At 38.7% G+C, this 16,321-nt stretch overlaps 1 protein-coding gene across 2 annotated transcripts in view; it reads right to left on the minus strand.

The window, feature by feature from the left end:
• e4f1 (E4F transcription factor 1) overlaps positions 1 to 15,881 on the minus strand; it is a 26,343-nt gene extending 10,462 nt beyond the window's left edge. Inside the window, exons 1-8 of one of the 2 annotated variants that reach the window (XM_039773932.1) lie at positions 15,736 to 15,881; positions 7,277 to 7,425; positions 3,276 to 3,366; positions 2,872 to 3,053; positions 2,467 to 2,587; positions 2,206 to 2,358; positions 1,950 to 2,104; positions 1,308 to 1,538 (exon numbers count right to left, since the gene is read on the minus strand). In XM_039773932.1, coding sequence (XP_039629866.1) covers positions 1,308 to 1,538; positions 1,950 to 2,104; positions 2,206 to 2,358; positions 2,467 to 2,587; positions 2,872 to 3,053; positions 3,276 to 3,366; positions 7,277 to 7,425; positions 15,736 to 15,829 — 1,176 coding nt within the window. In that variant the 5' untranslated portion in view covers positions 15,830 to 15,881. Of the gene's footprint in view, positions 1 to 1,307; positions 1,539 to 1,949; positions 2,105 to 2,205; positions 2,359 to 2,466; positions 2,588 to 2,871; positions 3,057 to 3,275; positions 3,367 to 7,276; positions 7,426 to 15,735 lie in introns of both variants that reach the window. The other variant, XM_039773931.1, reaches the window with a different exon arrangement.
• Positions 15,882 to 16,321: the final 440 nt, after the last annotated feature.

Below are 16,321 nucleotides of genomic sequence, written 5' to 3' on the forward strand. Positions count from 1 at the left end.
GATGTGGTGAGAGAGGACATGCAGGTGATGGGGGTAACAGAGCAAGATGCAGAGGACAAGACGATATGGAAAAAGATGATCCGCTGTGGCAACCCCTAACGGGAGCAGCCTAAAGAAGAAGATATTAAGAAATAATGCCCTACAGTGGAATGGTACCCTGTACGCTTGTGTCATTCTCAAAACTTCTGGCCACGACTGTATACTTAATACTTCGTATTTTAATGTTCATCCAATATATGAGACTGTTCATCAGGGAGAGAAGGTTTAATACCACAGGTCAAATCAGGGATCAATGAGATCTGCTTACAATGTTTGTTATGGTGTCTGAGTTGAAGCCTATAAACGTCTTTAGATAAGGGTATTCACAGCTAAAGTGGAAACAGCTTAATAATTTTTTTTTTTTTTTATTTCAGCCTTACATCAAGCACACAGATGGTGTCAAAAAATCTGGGCATTATTATGCATACATAACTTAAGGAAAAGAGGATGGTTATGAACCAATAGAGATTAAACATTCTCCTTCAAGAATTCTCCTCTATCACAGGCATACGAGTTTCATTATCCATTTAATTATATCAAACGCCCTTAGTGCTTCTCAATGTCTGCTGTCTTTCATGTTTAAAAGAAACAGCCAGAAGGTCATCAACTCATTTGAAAAGCACAGTTTTGGCTTTACTATTTTTTTTTTTTTTTAATTGCCTGTCAACACCCTACTTAATATATGATGCAGAGCAGAAATTAATGTACACAGAAACTCATAGCATGTTGGAATTGGATTACTATTAAAAAATGAACATGCACTTAGCAGAGTTTTAACATAATAAACTTAACCAATTAAAGATACTCCCCAATGATCTCTTTTCCAGAAAGAATGTTAACTGAGCTTGTTGATCACATCTAATATACCATATATCAGATGTTGATGCAGCTCATGGTTCAGCTTTTCCTCGAAATATTTTAATTCTGTACAGGTAAATAACTAGAATACTGATTCACTGGTCCATGCATATCCATGCCATTTGGAAACACAAAGCATACATAATTTATGGGCCTCCATTCCTTCTTTTGTCTCACCATACCCCACCCCCACCCCCAATTGCAGAAAACTCACAATTTCATTAAATGTAAATTTAAATCTGAGTTGTATGAACTGAAACATTTTGCCCCTGTAATAAAATTCTAGCCAGTCTGGTTTTCAAATGAAACCAGAGAATCAGTTATGGAAAAAAATGTCAAACAAATGCTCAGATGTTACAGTATTTTGTCCAGCATAATTCCATCAGTTCCTACATTTGACGTTTGCTCACCATCTCTTCGGAGCCCACTTCCACACACTCTTCGGTCACTTGGATGTCCTCCATACGTTCACCATCAGTTATCTCACCCTCATCTTCATCATCAATGTCATCAACATCATCATCATCATCATCCTCCTCCTCCTCAGCACCAATTTCAGAACTGATTATTGCCTGGTTAATCAGACTGCTGCCATCAGTCTCTGAGTGACTGGATTGCCCATTTGACTCAGATGTAGTGATCTAGGAAAATAAATATATGTTAAAAGAGAATACATAAGTAGCTCCCTTATTCCATTTCTCTGTTCTTTGCTGAAACAAGTGCTTCTAAACAATTCAAAAATCAACTAGAAATCATGACTTTCCCGTATAGCTCCAGATCTATAATGTTTAACTCTTCCATTAAAGGGCCTATTTAAGCATTCAAATGAAAAAAAGAAAAAAAAGAAAATGGAGTTTAAGAGAGGGGCATTTACTGACCGCTAACAAATTCACAGAATTCAAGAAGGGAAGGTTTAGTTATTTATTTATTTTGTACACAATTATTAGAGTCAATGACATCAACTCAAAATAGAAATAGCAGGTCCAGTAACTCTCCCTGTAGAAAGATCTCTTTGTCAACTGCACCCTTTGTTTAAGCAGAGGTCTACCCACCTGTTCTGTGTGCCCTGTGTTTTCCAATTCCATTTGCATGTGAACTTCCTGCTCAACGTGGTGCTCTTCAGCAGGCACAACCTCCACCACTGATGGTTGCTCCTCAGCTGGCCTGAGACGATAGACAGAAGAGTCCAATTCGGCATCACTGGACACTGCAGAGAAGGGAGGAATGTTTGACAGTGTACATTGTATGGATGGTTTCAATGTTACTAGCCAGGGCCAGCAGCCATTGAGTGTTGAGCAGTACAATGACCTTTTTGAATGCTATTCTTGCTGACCAGGATTTCTTTGCACTGATGAAATCGAATCTTCTCCGTACAGGGTGTAATGGATTTCAAGTGCCTGGTCAGTGCTCCGGACTCCCTAAAGCATAACCCGCAGAGGCTACACCTGTAAGGACGTTCATCTGTAAGAATAAATATGCTGTTTAATTGGATCTCTGCAAATGGGAGCTATTCAAAAAGAATAAAAATACTAGAACCTCTGAAACATATCCCAACAGGGCAACATTTACCTGTATGCCGCCTGTTGTGCCGAATAAGAGAACCTTTTGTACGGAAGGCATTGCCACACAGCTCACACCGGAAATTCTTCTTCTCACTGTGGGTGCTTAAATGAGCACGGAGAATGTTGCCCTGAAACAGGGAAGAATTTCAAAGGAGTCAACATCATACATCATGAATGGTTCCAAAGAGCAAAGATTCTACTACAAATGAACTCTGTAAACTGGACAAGTCTTTAATTGTATGCCATATTTGGCAATGGGGTTCTTAAAGAGTTGCTTCCTAAGATCAAAAATGGAGGATCTATAATCCATCTCAACACCTAACTAAGGTCACCAGGGCCCACAAGCTCAGTCCCTGGACTTGATAGGGAACACCACAGCTAATTCTTGCTATGGCAAAACACTCACACTAACCGTTTTGAACGTTTTGTCACACAACTGACAAAGGAAGCGGCCATGCTCATTGGTCCTTAACTTGGCCTTCAGAGCAGTTCCTTGGCTGTCCTGTTCCTCTTCTTTGTGCTCCTCATCATTCCCGTCATCTCCATGTTGAGACAGCTGATCTCCTGAATGATCATCCGTTTTTGTTTTGGTCCCTTCTAATTCAAATAAATTAGTAAATAAGTAGCTAAACAACCACTACTCACTTGCAGCATTCAGACACTACAGCCAGGGGTGGAACTGCAGCCAATATATTCCATAAATTAACATCAGCCAACAGATTGGACAATTCTAGGATCTTAAAAAAATTTCCCCAGCCATGCTTGGAACATTCAGAGCAACTCTCAGCTTATCGACCGCAAATGTGCAGTAATTACCTGGATCAGATGAACTTTTAGCCTCTTCAAGTAGTCGGTTGCTCTCATCCACCAAAATTGCTGCAACCGTGATCTCATCTGACAACACAACCTGAAAGAAGACAATTCATCTATAAAGAACAACTCTTGGAGTTCATTCTTATCTTTTACTTCACTTGGCAAGTTGTCCTCGATACACAATTTATTACCTCTACCTCAAACCGTTTTCTCAACTCTGTACTCATATGCTTCTCCATCAACAAAACTGCACACGTCTACAGTACTCTGATCATTCTAACTACTGGCGTTTCCAATCAACCACTTCTCACAGGCCAAACATCTCCTCAAATTGCTTTTATAAACATCTCACTTCACATACCAGTAAGCCGTTTTAATAAGCCAGTAGTGCAATATTCTGGGAACCCTTTCATGCACATTTTAATTTGGCAGCATATTACTGTGATTGCAAACTCCAGACACACTAAATATCTTGGTTATACAAATTAACTTTCCTATCTACTTCAAAGCAAATCAACTAATAAGTGACTATGAGTCAGGTAGAGTCGTCTTTGCAGCAAATCATAGGGACAATGGATTTTTTACTAAAACTTGCTTTTAGTGGAAAACAAGTGCTAAGTATAACCGAGTGTGGTAGGCAATGCACTGGAGCCTTGTTCATGTGTACTTCCCACATTGTGCCCAGTAGTGCCAAAATCGGCACCAGTTCTATACCACTGTTAACTGAATAAGCCAGTTATAAAATAAATAATGCAGAAAATATGACCATACTTTAATAGACTGCATTCATGTTAATTATAAAAGAAAACTATATAAAACTCTGAAAAGTCTAGCTTTTATTTACCATGTTTAGTTTATTAATTTACAATTATTATAAAAACACAGCCTCAACTTGCTACCATTACAATTTTAGCAATTAGCAAAAAAATTATACACTGATCTCAAAAATAAGCCAAAAATATCCAGGCCAAACCAAAACGGTGAACAGTTTCATCAAGCACCTGCCCCACTAGAACATGTTTTAGAAATGCTCTAAACTCAAACCACATTTGCAAAAAAAATCTTCGTAAACACAAAAATATCAGACAAACAGCAATTACATCAAAACACTATCTAGTATAACCCACTGTCTTACAAGATCTACTGTGATCTTACACTGCACTACTTACCCATAAGATTATTTCAGTTGAGTTAAACAAGGGAATTTCTACTTCTACTTCTTAAAATTAGAAAAGAAAATCAAATTTACACTGTGAGGAACAATCCAAAGCCATTTAGAATTTGGCAAGAATGTATTAATGTTTTTTTACAAAAAAAAAAGGGAAAAAAAACAAACCTCATAAGCTTCCTTGCTAGATCAATATGAAAGGCACTCTATGAGAGATGGATAGATGGACAGATCTTTATTTGTCCCAAGGGGAAGATTTGTGACATTTTAAAATGAGGGACTGCTGTGTCCTGGGGTTTGTGTTAACAGAGCCCTCTGAATTGGGTAGGAAATTTGGTGTTGGTAATGATTAGATTTCATATACAACATAAATATGTGTAAAGTAGTACTGATTGGATTTTTTTTTGTTCTGTGTCAAACTGAGTAATAAAATAAAAAAGCACTCCTATCAGTAGATGGATAGATATATAGATACTTTATTAATCCCAAGGGGAAATTCACATGATCCAGCAGCAGTATACTGATACAAAGAAACAATATTAAATAGTAATAAAAATGAAAAAAATTAAAATTAAAATAAAATAAAGTAAAACACCATCATGTTGGTAATGGTATACAAAGTAAAACAAAGACAAAAGGAACAGAATTCTTGGTTGAGACAAGTCAGGTGTAGGATTAAAAAAAAAAAGTGTGTGTGACTTTCTGTGAATCCCAGGAAACAATGTTATATTTGTTATCAGGAAATGGAAGTGACATATTCATAGATGTTTCAAAGTATATGTCAAAACTCAAAAGCTAAGCAAGTTTGAAAATGGTCAAGAGGCAAAAAACATCTTTTAGATTCGCAGAGTGTCACAGCTGAGATAAGAGAAACTTAAGAGTCGGTTAACAAATACTGATGTACTCTGCCTATCTGGTTCATATGGTAAAACAGTCAAAGAGGAAGATGTATGTTGAAAAGGTCACACTTTGAACTTGTAAAAATGCAAGCAGGACATGGACATTTTTCTGAACTAAATGCCAAGTAATTCTGTAGTTTGTAACAAAAAAAGAGAACATCTCATCTTACAAAACTCTATTCCAACAAAATATGGTGGCAGCAACACATTCAGTGGTTGTCTTCTATTAGCAGGTACTGGCAGGCTTGTCAACACATAAGGTAAAAACGAATGGACCAATACAGAGAGAGAAACTGAAGCAAAACCACTGAAAGTGGGACAGAGATTCACTACTCACTAGGTACATCAAAGAAAGACCTTTACAAGTCAGGCATCAACCTCTTTCACTCCTCCTGCTCCTTGGACTTTCCTACATTTACTTTTTTGCAGTATCTTGTATTTCTATACCAGCATACCACGTAGTATCCATTACTTCAGTTCCAATTTACTTTTCTTCATTACTCCAGCCATGTGCCTGGTGCTGCCAGAATGGTTTCTGGCCCCATGTGACCCTGAACTGGATTAAGAGGGTTTCAGAATGTTTTAATTATTTAGATATATATGTAATGACTGTACGTATTTATATGGATGGCATGGTGGTGTAGTGGGTAGCAATGGCACCTCACGAACCCTGTGTCCTGGATCTATATATGCCTTACCATGTCTGTGTGGGCTTTTCTATGGGTATTGAGGTTTTCTCAAGTCCCCAAAAATACAGGGTGGTCCAGATCTAATTATGCAGATCCTAATCATCTGGATGACTTTGATTTATGTGGGGATGATTCCAGTTCAGCATGAAGGCGATTCTTCATGCCGTCAGTCTGCACACTTCTCGATGGTCCACGATTTTTTGGGTGATTTTCTATGTAATAAACTTAATAAGTTATAGCGTAATGAAAATTGCATAATTAGATCTGGGTGACCCTATATACTGGACAGGTTTACTGACAATTTCAAATTATTCTATGAGTGAGCAATCATTTGTGCGAGTGTGTGTGACTGGGCTCTGTAATGGACTGGCACTCTGTCCAGGGCTGTTTTATGCAATGTGCTTAACAATGCAGTGTTCTGTTCAGATTCCCTTCTATTCTGAACTGGATTAGGTGGGTTTAAGAATGTTAAGTTTACTTTATTAGTACACCATGTTCAACAAAGGTTTTCAAATGTATCCTACCTCCCAAAAAACCTACAATTTCAGCCAATACACTCATTATTCCTTTTCAGAAACATTTATATCAAAACACATGCCATATTGGTTTTACAATGTCATGTTGTGCTGTAGGGCACTGCTGAAGTGGTATACAGTTACATTTATTACTATTATTTTATATTGGGCTGATACTTTTATCCAAAGTAACTGATAAGATCAGGATATGTTACAGATGGAGCAAGCATGGGCAGGCTGAGTGACATGGCCATGGTCACAAAATAAGTCAAAATTTGGGACTTAACTAAACTGGCAACTTTGGACTTAAAGTACAGTGCCTTAGCCTCTATGCCATATACCTGTCGAATCACATTTTGACATTTATGCTGAAGTTTGCTCAAAATGTGTTTACAAAGGTTCTTATGTAAAATTTGTGCAGCACACTGGCAATGAATGCTGTATCTGCTGCTATCCAACCTGCCACCTGGACTTTGTCAGAGTTTAACAAATCCTATCCCATCCTTTTTCAACCATACCACTCCACGCCCCAATATGATAACAGCTTCAGCACCTAAACTATTGGTGTTTGGGCTCTGCTTAACGGCACTTTTCAGTTACCATTCAACATCACCAACTTGCCATCCAGGTTTCATTCCACCTTTCCATACTGTCAGCATGAACCACCCTAGCCACCTTACCACCACAACTCAGCTCTCAATTCCACATGTTGTGTACAACAATCTTGTCTTACTGGACTGTTCTCTTGGCTTGACTCATCTGCCTGGATGACAGGAACAGCATCCTGACCACGCTGGCAGTTGTTCCGTAGCTTATGCTGAATGAAAGACTCCAGACTTGTAAACTCCAGTTGACAGCGACCACATTTATGCACATCTTCATCTGTGGAGAGGAAAAAAAAAAATAACACCCAGGTTTTTTCAAAACTGAATGCACAAAAATTTCTATACATTCTAACTGGTCCATAATATTCTTAAACATCTTGCCCAAAACTCCCCAGTGAATACATGTACTGCATTAATGTACATAAATAAATTCACACGATATATGAAAAATTACAGATAACTTTGTATTGCTATACTGACTCCAACTGTTGTTAGCATCCACAGTTAATGCATGTTCTGTCGATTACCATTAGGATTAAAATAGTAACACTAATAATAATATAACATTCATCCTGGGTAAACTTTGTTCCTTCTGAGTAACTGGATTTGAAACTTATGTCACAAAGCTAACATTTTCTTATAATGAATTCCCTGCTCAACAACTGAATGGAATTGGGTTGGATTTACTTTGATATTCCCACCGACTGCTTTGACTTTCCAAAACTACTGCAAAGAAATAAAAAAACATTGTAAGGTTGTTGTTATTAAATGTAAGGTAATAAAAACTAAGCCAAGAATAAAGGTATTATACATAAATAGGGGACAGACTGGGACATTCTGGCAATGTTAGATCAGCACTTCAGTCAAATCTGAAAAGAAAGTTTACTCAACTGTAGGGCTGCAAAGATTAGTCGACGTAATCAACGACGTCGACTACAAAAAATCGTCAACGCATCATAAACAGAACCTTCAATAGAGGTTCCAGTCACAAAGAATCACATTGGTTTTTGAAACTACAATGCACTACATGAACGTTTTGGGGCAGTATCTTTTGTTATTGTTTGTCAAGACTGCACACAGTCCTACCGAAGAAGAACGTCTGAGGAGAAGAAGAATGTAGAGGAAAAAATACGTGGTTGCAATGGCAAGTCGGATAGAGGTGGGGGAAGGAGATGGAAAAAAAATTGAGACAGAAACTTTCTAAAGTGTGGGAGCACTTCACCGAAAAAGAAAAAAAAGCTTAATGCAGATTATGCAAAGCAGAGCTTTATTTTCACGGCAGCACCACTGCGATGCATGAGCATCTGAAACGCAAGCATCCTGGAGCTGTGATGCCGCTGTCTCTTGAGAATTTATGCTGCCGCTGTTAGTTAGTTAGGGTCAGATCAGGAGGGGAGGGAGAGCGTGAACAAGACAGAGAAAATAAAAGTGAAAAAAAGCTTTTACAAGTTACTTTTACAAGTAACACATTTACACCTGATCTGTTCGTTTTCAAATAATATTGTGCAATGATGGTTTCTGATTTTTACTATTCAGGTCATGCAATGATTTCTTCAAAATGTCACATATATTTGTCTCTTTGTTTTTGTTCCCCCCGGTGCTGCACGCTTACAGCAAAAGACGTGAGCTTATTCAGTGCTACCAGCAGCACGCATTTGGCCGGTTGCTTGTGCTATAACAAGCTTGACCTGGCGGCAATCAAAGCACATGTACGGTGCAAGGCATGTACGGGGTCCACTGAGAAAAGAAGAGTGTTCATGGCTCACCTTGCAGAGGAACATTCTTTCCTCTGCATGTCCTGGAGTCCTGTGCAGGCCGGGCAAGATCGGGGGCGGTTTGGAGGGTTTGGGTGTTAGAGAAAACGCAGTCACTGATTACAACCGCCAGAAGGTACGCGAATGAATATGAATAATGTTGCATCCGTGCCACAATGTTTTCCGAAATGTACTATAAGGTCATAAAATGAATAATTCCAAATATCATATACTGTATACTGTATATACCATGTCTCTGGTTTTTTGTCAGTGCGGTGTTGACATCACAGGCCATAAGGCACATACTAATTCAGCGTAAGCAGGAACACTCAATAAAATTGAATAAAAAAAAATCAAGTGACAATGTGATACAAATAAGGCAGATTGACCAGCGTTTGTGTGTCAGCTTTTATCCATCCAGATCAGAGAATTTCCAGTTCAATTGTCTCAAAACACCACTCACATCTACAGTTATTCCCAGTTTCAGATAAAAAGTAACAGTGTTAGATCCCTGCGGGGGCGGTAGTATGTATCATGATCGTAACTGAGAGAATATAATTGGAACAAAAAAGTACAGTACTATACATTTACAGTGGCTGTTACAGACACAAATCAAATGTATGTGTTTATTGTATAATATTAACAGTAACAGCAACTCACTACTGAAAATGGCAAATGTAGGAGGCAGTCGGGACAGAACGGGGGACTCTTGATTATAAGTCAGCAATTCCTACCGCTGCACCACAGAAGCTATTGTATCGTCCTTGAACCTTTTGTGGAAGTGTTTATTTGATCTTTGCACTTCAGGCTTTACACATTATATAGTTTATGTCTACATTTTGTCATTTTTACTAAAATATGAAAACGTTTCAGTTTTAACAATGTATTTTTTGGTTAAGTTAAATGCACTTTTTTTGTTTAATAACTATGTGCACTTTAGTTTGTATTGTTTAATGTATTTCTTTTTTATTGTGATGGTCACACTAATACAAAAACATCTGCTTATTTTCAAATTCATGTTTCACTGGTTGTTATTTTAATTTGATTATTATTAATTTTAATTGTGTTAATGCAGAGACATCAGGGTGACATTCACAGGATGACAGACGTGAGCAGATGAGGTAAGACATGCACTGGAGCCAAGAACAGGATGTGCAACCACAGGTCACAGGCATCAAATAATCGTGACTAATTGAAAGATAAATTGAACGATTATTCGACTATCAAAATAATCATTAGTTGCAGCCCTACTCAACTGTTAAAAAGTGTCTTTGATTATTTTGTACGAGCCTGGCATCCTGGTGCCTACTCTCATGTCTTATACTAAGCTGACAATCCAGAACAGACAATGATATAATGAAGGACCTACTGTATAGTGGAGGACCAAAGGACTATACCATTTGTGAAGTCTATGAAGATAATTGGTTGTAATGAAGGTTCAGCAGAATTCCCTAAAGTCGCAGAGATAAACAGATATCACATTATGGAAATTTTCCAGTTATTTTCAGTTGTAGCCTTAATTTATATAATCTTATCAAGATAGTGGAAGCCAGCAGCATGGACCCGTGAAGCCAGTCTCATAAAGTGACATGCTTAGCAGCTCAAATCAACTAGTCTAAGATTTTCCCTATGATTTGGGGGCAGGCTCTGTGTGCACATTAGATACGACAACAAACAAACACTCATCTGGAAGTACAGTGCATATAATGCAGAGATGAGGAACAAGAAGCTAGTCTATCTGATGTCTTTTGTTTTGCAGACCACTATAGAAAAGAAAAAAGAGAAGAGAGACTGTGGCTGAATTTTCCATACCTGTGAACCCTTTGTATAGCATGTCATTGGCTGTCACAAAAATGGGCAAGCGTAACTGTGCTGGAAGGTTTGCACGCAACAGCTAAGTATGACATGTATGGTCTGGCAACAAGATAACAACTGCAGAAGGCAAGTCAGGCATACCAAACAACTGTACGTCGTGTAATGTGACGTTGCCTTTACACTCGCTGCTGCTTTTATTTTAAATCCAAAATGTCAAAATGACAGTGTCAGGTCACCCTGTGCTAGCAGGAGTACAAGGGGGGCAAGATCTAGTGACCCCGATTGCAGAGAGACTGCATGAGGACGACAGGTATATTTCATGTCAGGGAGGTAAAAGATGGCAAGATAATTCTTCAGTCAGCTACAGTACCACTCCTGACTATCTGTTTAAGTAATTAACCCTAAAAGTTGTGAAAAGTAGGGCCACTCTTGGTGCTATAACCATAACATTGTCTGGTTCAAAAATGGGAGGCAACGGAGTCTGTGCAAGGGCAAAATGAGGAAATCAGAACTTCTTAAGATAAACTAAAGTAACAAGGTGAACATGTATCTACACCTAATCAAAATGCAGCAGCCTGTTGGGTTAGAGCCTATCATTACATTTCCATGTTTACAGTAGGTGCCACTCTTATCCCCCCTCCTTGCCCGTCTCTTGAGTAGGGCAACTGGGGCGTCTGTGCTGGGCCTCATCAAGTGCTGCACCTTATTCATCTTTTCTGAACATTGTTAAGATTCAGTTTTCAGATTTCTTAAACAGTATCCCAAGGTATCATACAGTGTAGCACTTTCTACCCACAACACTGTATGGTCATTTAAAACATGAATGGAGTGGGTTCTATTTGGTCAAAAGATAAAGTCCCACATTTTAATTTCATTTGACTTTTTGTAGCAAGTGCAAGAACACTTCTCAAATTCACTTTGCTCATTCTGCTACACTGCATGGGATGAACTATAATACTGTATCTAAAAAAGGTTAAATCACAAGTTTTTAACAAAATGGGGTTTCTCCTTTTAACAAATATGTCTCCAAAGAGATTGAATGGATTAGCTATGGTCTTAGTTGGAAAAGAACTAGCAGAAGGTCTGTATTATGAGGTTTTAACAGAAGAGTTTGCTGCAAAGATGGTTAAGAAAATTTTGAAAATAATCTTCATAATTTTCTCAGAAAAGCCATACATTTGTGCAAAATTTATACACATTTTTTAATGACTCATTATGTGCTGATAGCATTCCATTATTTAATGGGCTTCATGACCAAAAAAGTTGTCTTGCTTGATAAATCATAAATAGACAATTTCCTATTACATCTACTGTAGACGTCTACCTGAAAAAACCTACATATGTAAGCACTTATTTTTATGTCTTTTATTTAACACACACACACAGTATACCGCTATATCTATCTATCTATAAATCAAAGTTGACTAACTGACTGACTCACTCACTCACTTAACAACAAAACCACTATTTCCAGTTTAGATAAAAAGCTGGAATTTACCAAGATGTTAAATCCCAACCAGTAGCTGTCTGCTAAGAAAAGACATTTTGATATACCAATATTTAGGGGTAATTTAAAACAGAAAAACTAAATGCCCCAAAATCTCAAAAATACTTCAACAGATATGACTGAAACTTGCTGATGCTACAGCAAAAAGAAAACTAGTCGACCCACTTTTTTTTTTAGTTAATAATACTTTAGAGCTGGGGGGGGGGTTCTTATGCTCCACGTGGTTTTCCTGCTCAGGGTTGACAAATGGAAAAATGGGGCATGCAATTCACACAAACACTGGAAGCAGGAGAGTGCCACTGCCCAAGTTGTAGATGTAATCATGCAAAGATATGAGGCTGGCAGAGAGTCAAGAAGGGCAGCTACCCTGCACAGAAAAAAACAGGCAAGGTGGCAAGCTGCATGGTAATTGAGATATGAGGTGGACAAAGAAAAGTTAGGCAAATCTCACACAAGATGTGATTAGCAAGTGGCCTCCTCAGGTACACCCTGTAACTATTCTGTCGGCTACCTGCAGTCCCTCATGATATGGTATAATATGCATACAAATTAAACCGACATTGGATCGTTGAGTACGCTTATATACATCCATCCATCTATCATCCAACCCACTATATCCGAACTACAGGGTCACGGGGGTCTGCTGGAGCCAATCCCAGCCAACACAGGGTGCAAAGCAGGAATAAACCCAGGCAGGGCGCCAGCCCACCGCAGGGCAAACACACACACTAGGGATAGTTAGGGATCGCCAATGCACCTAACTTGCACATTTTTGGACTGTGGGAGGAAACCCAGGCAGACACATATACTACATATATGTCAAAGAACGGGGGTGTTGGGGGTTCTCGTAATAAAAATGCATACAGTGTTATGGAGAACTAAGATGTTAACCTTGATGTACAGCTATGATGTGCTGCTACACTCTGGTTCAAAAAGCAGAAACAGTGAAGCGCTGGTGCAGTGTACCACCCCATTTTAAGCCCTATGTACAACACAAGCTAGGAGCGACAGTATGCCTTGATCATTTTAAGCTAGTGTTTCTTAACCAGTGGGTCACTGGTTGGCATTGTTGGGTGTGAGAGAGGGTTGTGGTGGGTGACAGTGCTGAGTGCACTTATCTCTGTTTCTATTCATTTTCTCGCCCCACACCTACAAACATGCTGATTTTATCAAGGGAAACCCCCTCTTACATTCAAGCTCATTTCACTCACTTGTGAGTCATCAATAAACTTCAAAGCCTTGCACAGCTAAGTAAAGGGTCTCCCACAAAACAGAATATAGAGGAAATGGACATTTTACAATTGAAGAGCTCAGTTCCAAAATCAGCTAAGTACAAAAGATACATTTTGGAGATAAATAGGAAAATGTGGGTCCGTACTTAGCAGATTTTGAAACTAAATCCCTTACACTATAGCGCTACACTGTTGCAATTTGCTGGTTTTGAAGCTCATACATATTTTCGGCGCATGACCAACTGCATGAAAAGTCACAATCACGTGTTCACTAAATTTTTACCAAAAGGTATAATTAGCAGATTTTGAAACTCATATCTTCAATTGTTCTTTTCTGTACAATGCGTAAAACATTCAGTTCACTGCATGGGCCACTTAAATGTGCAGCATGTAATAAATTAAACCATAGTTGTTGATCTAAACTCTCCAAAACTTCATAATGGTAAACGATTACAGATCAGAATGCTACATTCAAATATGATTTAAGCTGCAATTTTTACAGGATATATTACAAGTTGAAATTTCTAACACTGAATTTCCATTATTCCTAATAGTAACGTCTTTCAGTTCAAAAGAATACTGTTTCCACCAAAACTGATTTACAATGACCATCAAGAAAAGTCAAGTAGCTGGAAAGAGCAAGAACTGATTTACAGCAGGAAGCTTCTATGTCCGTCACTATTCAAGGAGTGGATTAAAGGTGGTCCATTCCTCAAGTACTTGGTGGTCCACATTAACACAGATAAACTCTATGAGAAAGGGCAGAGCAATCTAATTGCATGTTGAATGTTCCAAAAGAAACAAGCTCCAGTGAGCTAATATACCCTGCGAGGACTGATACCACGTACAGAAAAGTACTCAGTTACTTATGCAGTACTTCTGATATATCCAGTTAACCCTTGGCAGAATAAGTGAAGCCTATTGTATTAGGAAATTGGCTAGTATATGTAAATTTTGAATATATTATTCTGCGCTGGTTGAGGTACCACAGCCCCACAACCTTTTAGGGATGACCCTTCCTATTAATTATGGCCTACATCAGATTCAATATTCCAGTCTTGGCACATTGGGCCATTAAGAAAGGTGGCCCTGTGCAGTGGCAGGCCACTTGTCCAAAACACATAACAGGAGCGACATTGATCATCTCCTGATGATAGATTTACAGCTTGCTGCTCCTGAGCTCTGCCACTGCAGTGGTGAAACAGCCGTCTCATTACAATTAGAAATGCTGACGCCAGCCACAAAATAACCACACACTCCACAAATTCTGAATTTTCTATAAATATACATGCTGCCGATCAGTTTAATTTTCTTGACATTATGTATTTCTTAGAATTTTCTGTTTTTGAAGTGACAATAAACACGCATATTTAATGTATTTATTACTTACTAGATTCAACTGATGTACCTCATTTCAAAGTGGCATATCTTTGAGATAAAACCCGTGTGTGTTCGCAGGATCCGTCATACCCGTTACAAGTCGCATTTGTTAAAATCATAAGTTGAATTGAGGAAACTTAAACGCACCATTTGTTCTTAAACGCTGGTCAATGCATGGAAGGGAACTGAACCCTTGCACCCAGGAGTACAAGTCATGTTGACTGAACAGCACATTATTATTTACGGCATTGCGCGAAAATATTTAAAAGTGCAAACTGAATACAAGCGACCCAAATACTGTATAGTGCAAAAGAGGACAAAAGCAAACATCATTAACACAGTCCGGCAATACAATTTGCCACTTCACTCGCACTTTCACATGACGCATGTCCATTACCTCCAGTTGTTATCCAACACCTTACTTTAGGCGATTTTGAAAAGGCTAATATGGCCATTCATGAATCGCTCGTGCAATTTATGTAATAATGCAACTCCGGCTTACGTTTCTCCATTAATAAATAAATTACATAAATAAAAACTATCCAGTATTTTAAGAAGACGGGAAACCCCGGGAGATTTAAGCATCAATCAGGGATACAAAAATCTACAATAACCTGCAAAATCAATCTACTGTGAAGTTTTGTAAAGACATCAACATATTAAGAGACGATGAGACGGAAAGGTGCTCCAGTTCATTTAAGAGGCAAACACCACCATCTCGGGGACAGTCTGAAACCAGGCTAAGAAGAGGAGGTTCTTTCTTTCTGGCCGCTTCACAAACACTGTCCGCCCAGCTTTGGCTCCGACTTACGCGGAGGCGACTGTTTCCGATGTCCCACCATGAAATCTAGAATTTTCTAAAATTATAAAAATGCAGCAGCGACTGATTCCGACGTTACCTTCGTCGCCAAGGCCGCTGTGAATTGTGAAGATGCTGCCTGAGGCCGCCCTGTCGCATACTGCTTCTGCCGTATTATTATTCTCCACGTTCATTTCGACCAGGCGCTCCGTCCCTGTCGCAACGCCTCGCTCAGGAAAACATGGCGGATTTACGACTTCGTCGTCATAACAACACAGAGCAGGGCTACTGCTGAGAGGCGGGGACTTAAAGAGAGAGGCTTACGTACTGCGCCCAGTTATGGCGCCGACCATCGTGCCGTACACAAGGGCTCATGAGGGAGCAGGAGACGCGAGTCCGCGGTTTTACCAGTTACTGGTAAGTTATGGAGGAATATTTCGGACAAAAATAAATGCGTAAATAAATAAAAGTACTGTGAAATGTGAGCATAAATAAATAAATGTGTCATGAAATGAGAGCCTAAATTAATAAATATGTCATGAAATGAGAGCATAAATAAATAAATGTGTCACGAAATATGTTTTTTGTCGCTCATTTATTTATTTAATTTTGTCCGTAAAATTCCTGCAAACCGTCACGAAATACGACTTGAAATAAAACTGTCACTTTCACTCGTCAAAGTTGAG

The sequence above is a fragment of the Polypterus senegalus genome, chromosome 13, assembly GCF_016835505.1.
Source record: "Polypterus senegalus isolate Bchr_013 chromosome 13, ASM1683550v1, whole genome shotgun sequence".
Classification (NCBI taxonomy): Eukaryota; Metazoa; Chordata; class Cladistia; order Polypteriformes; family Polypteridae; genus Polypterus; species Polypterus senegalus.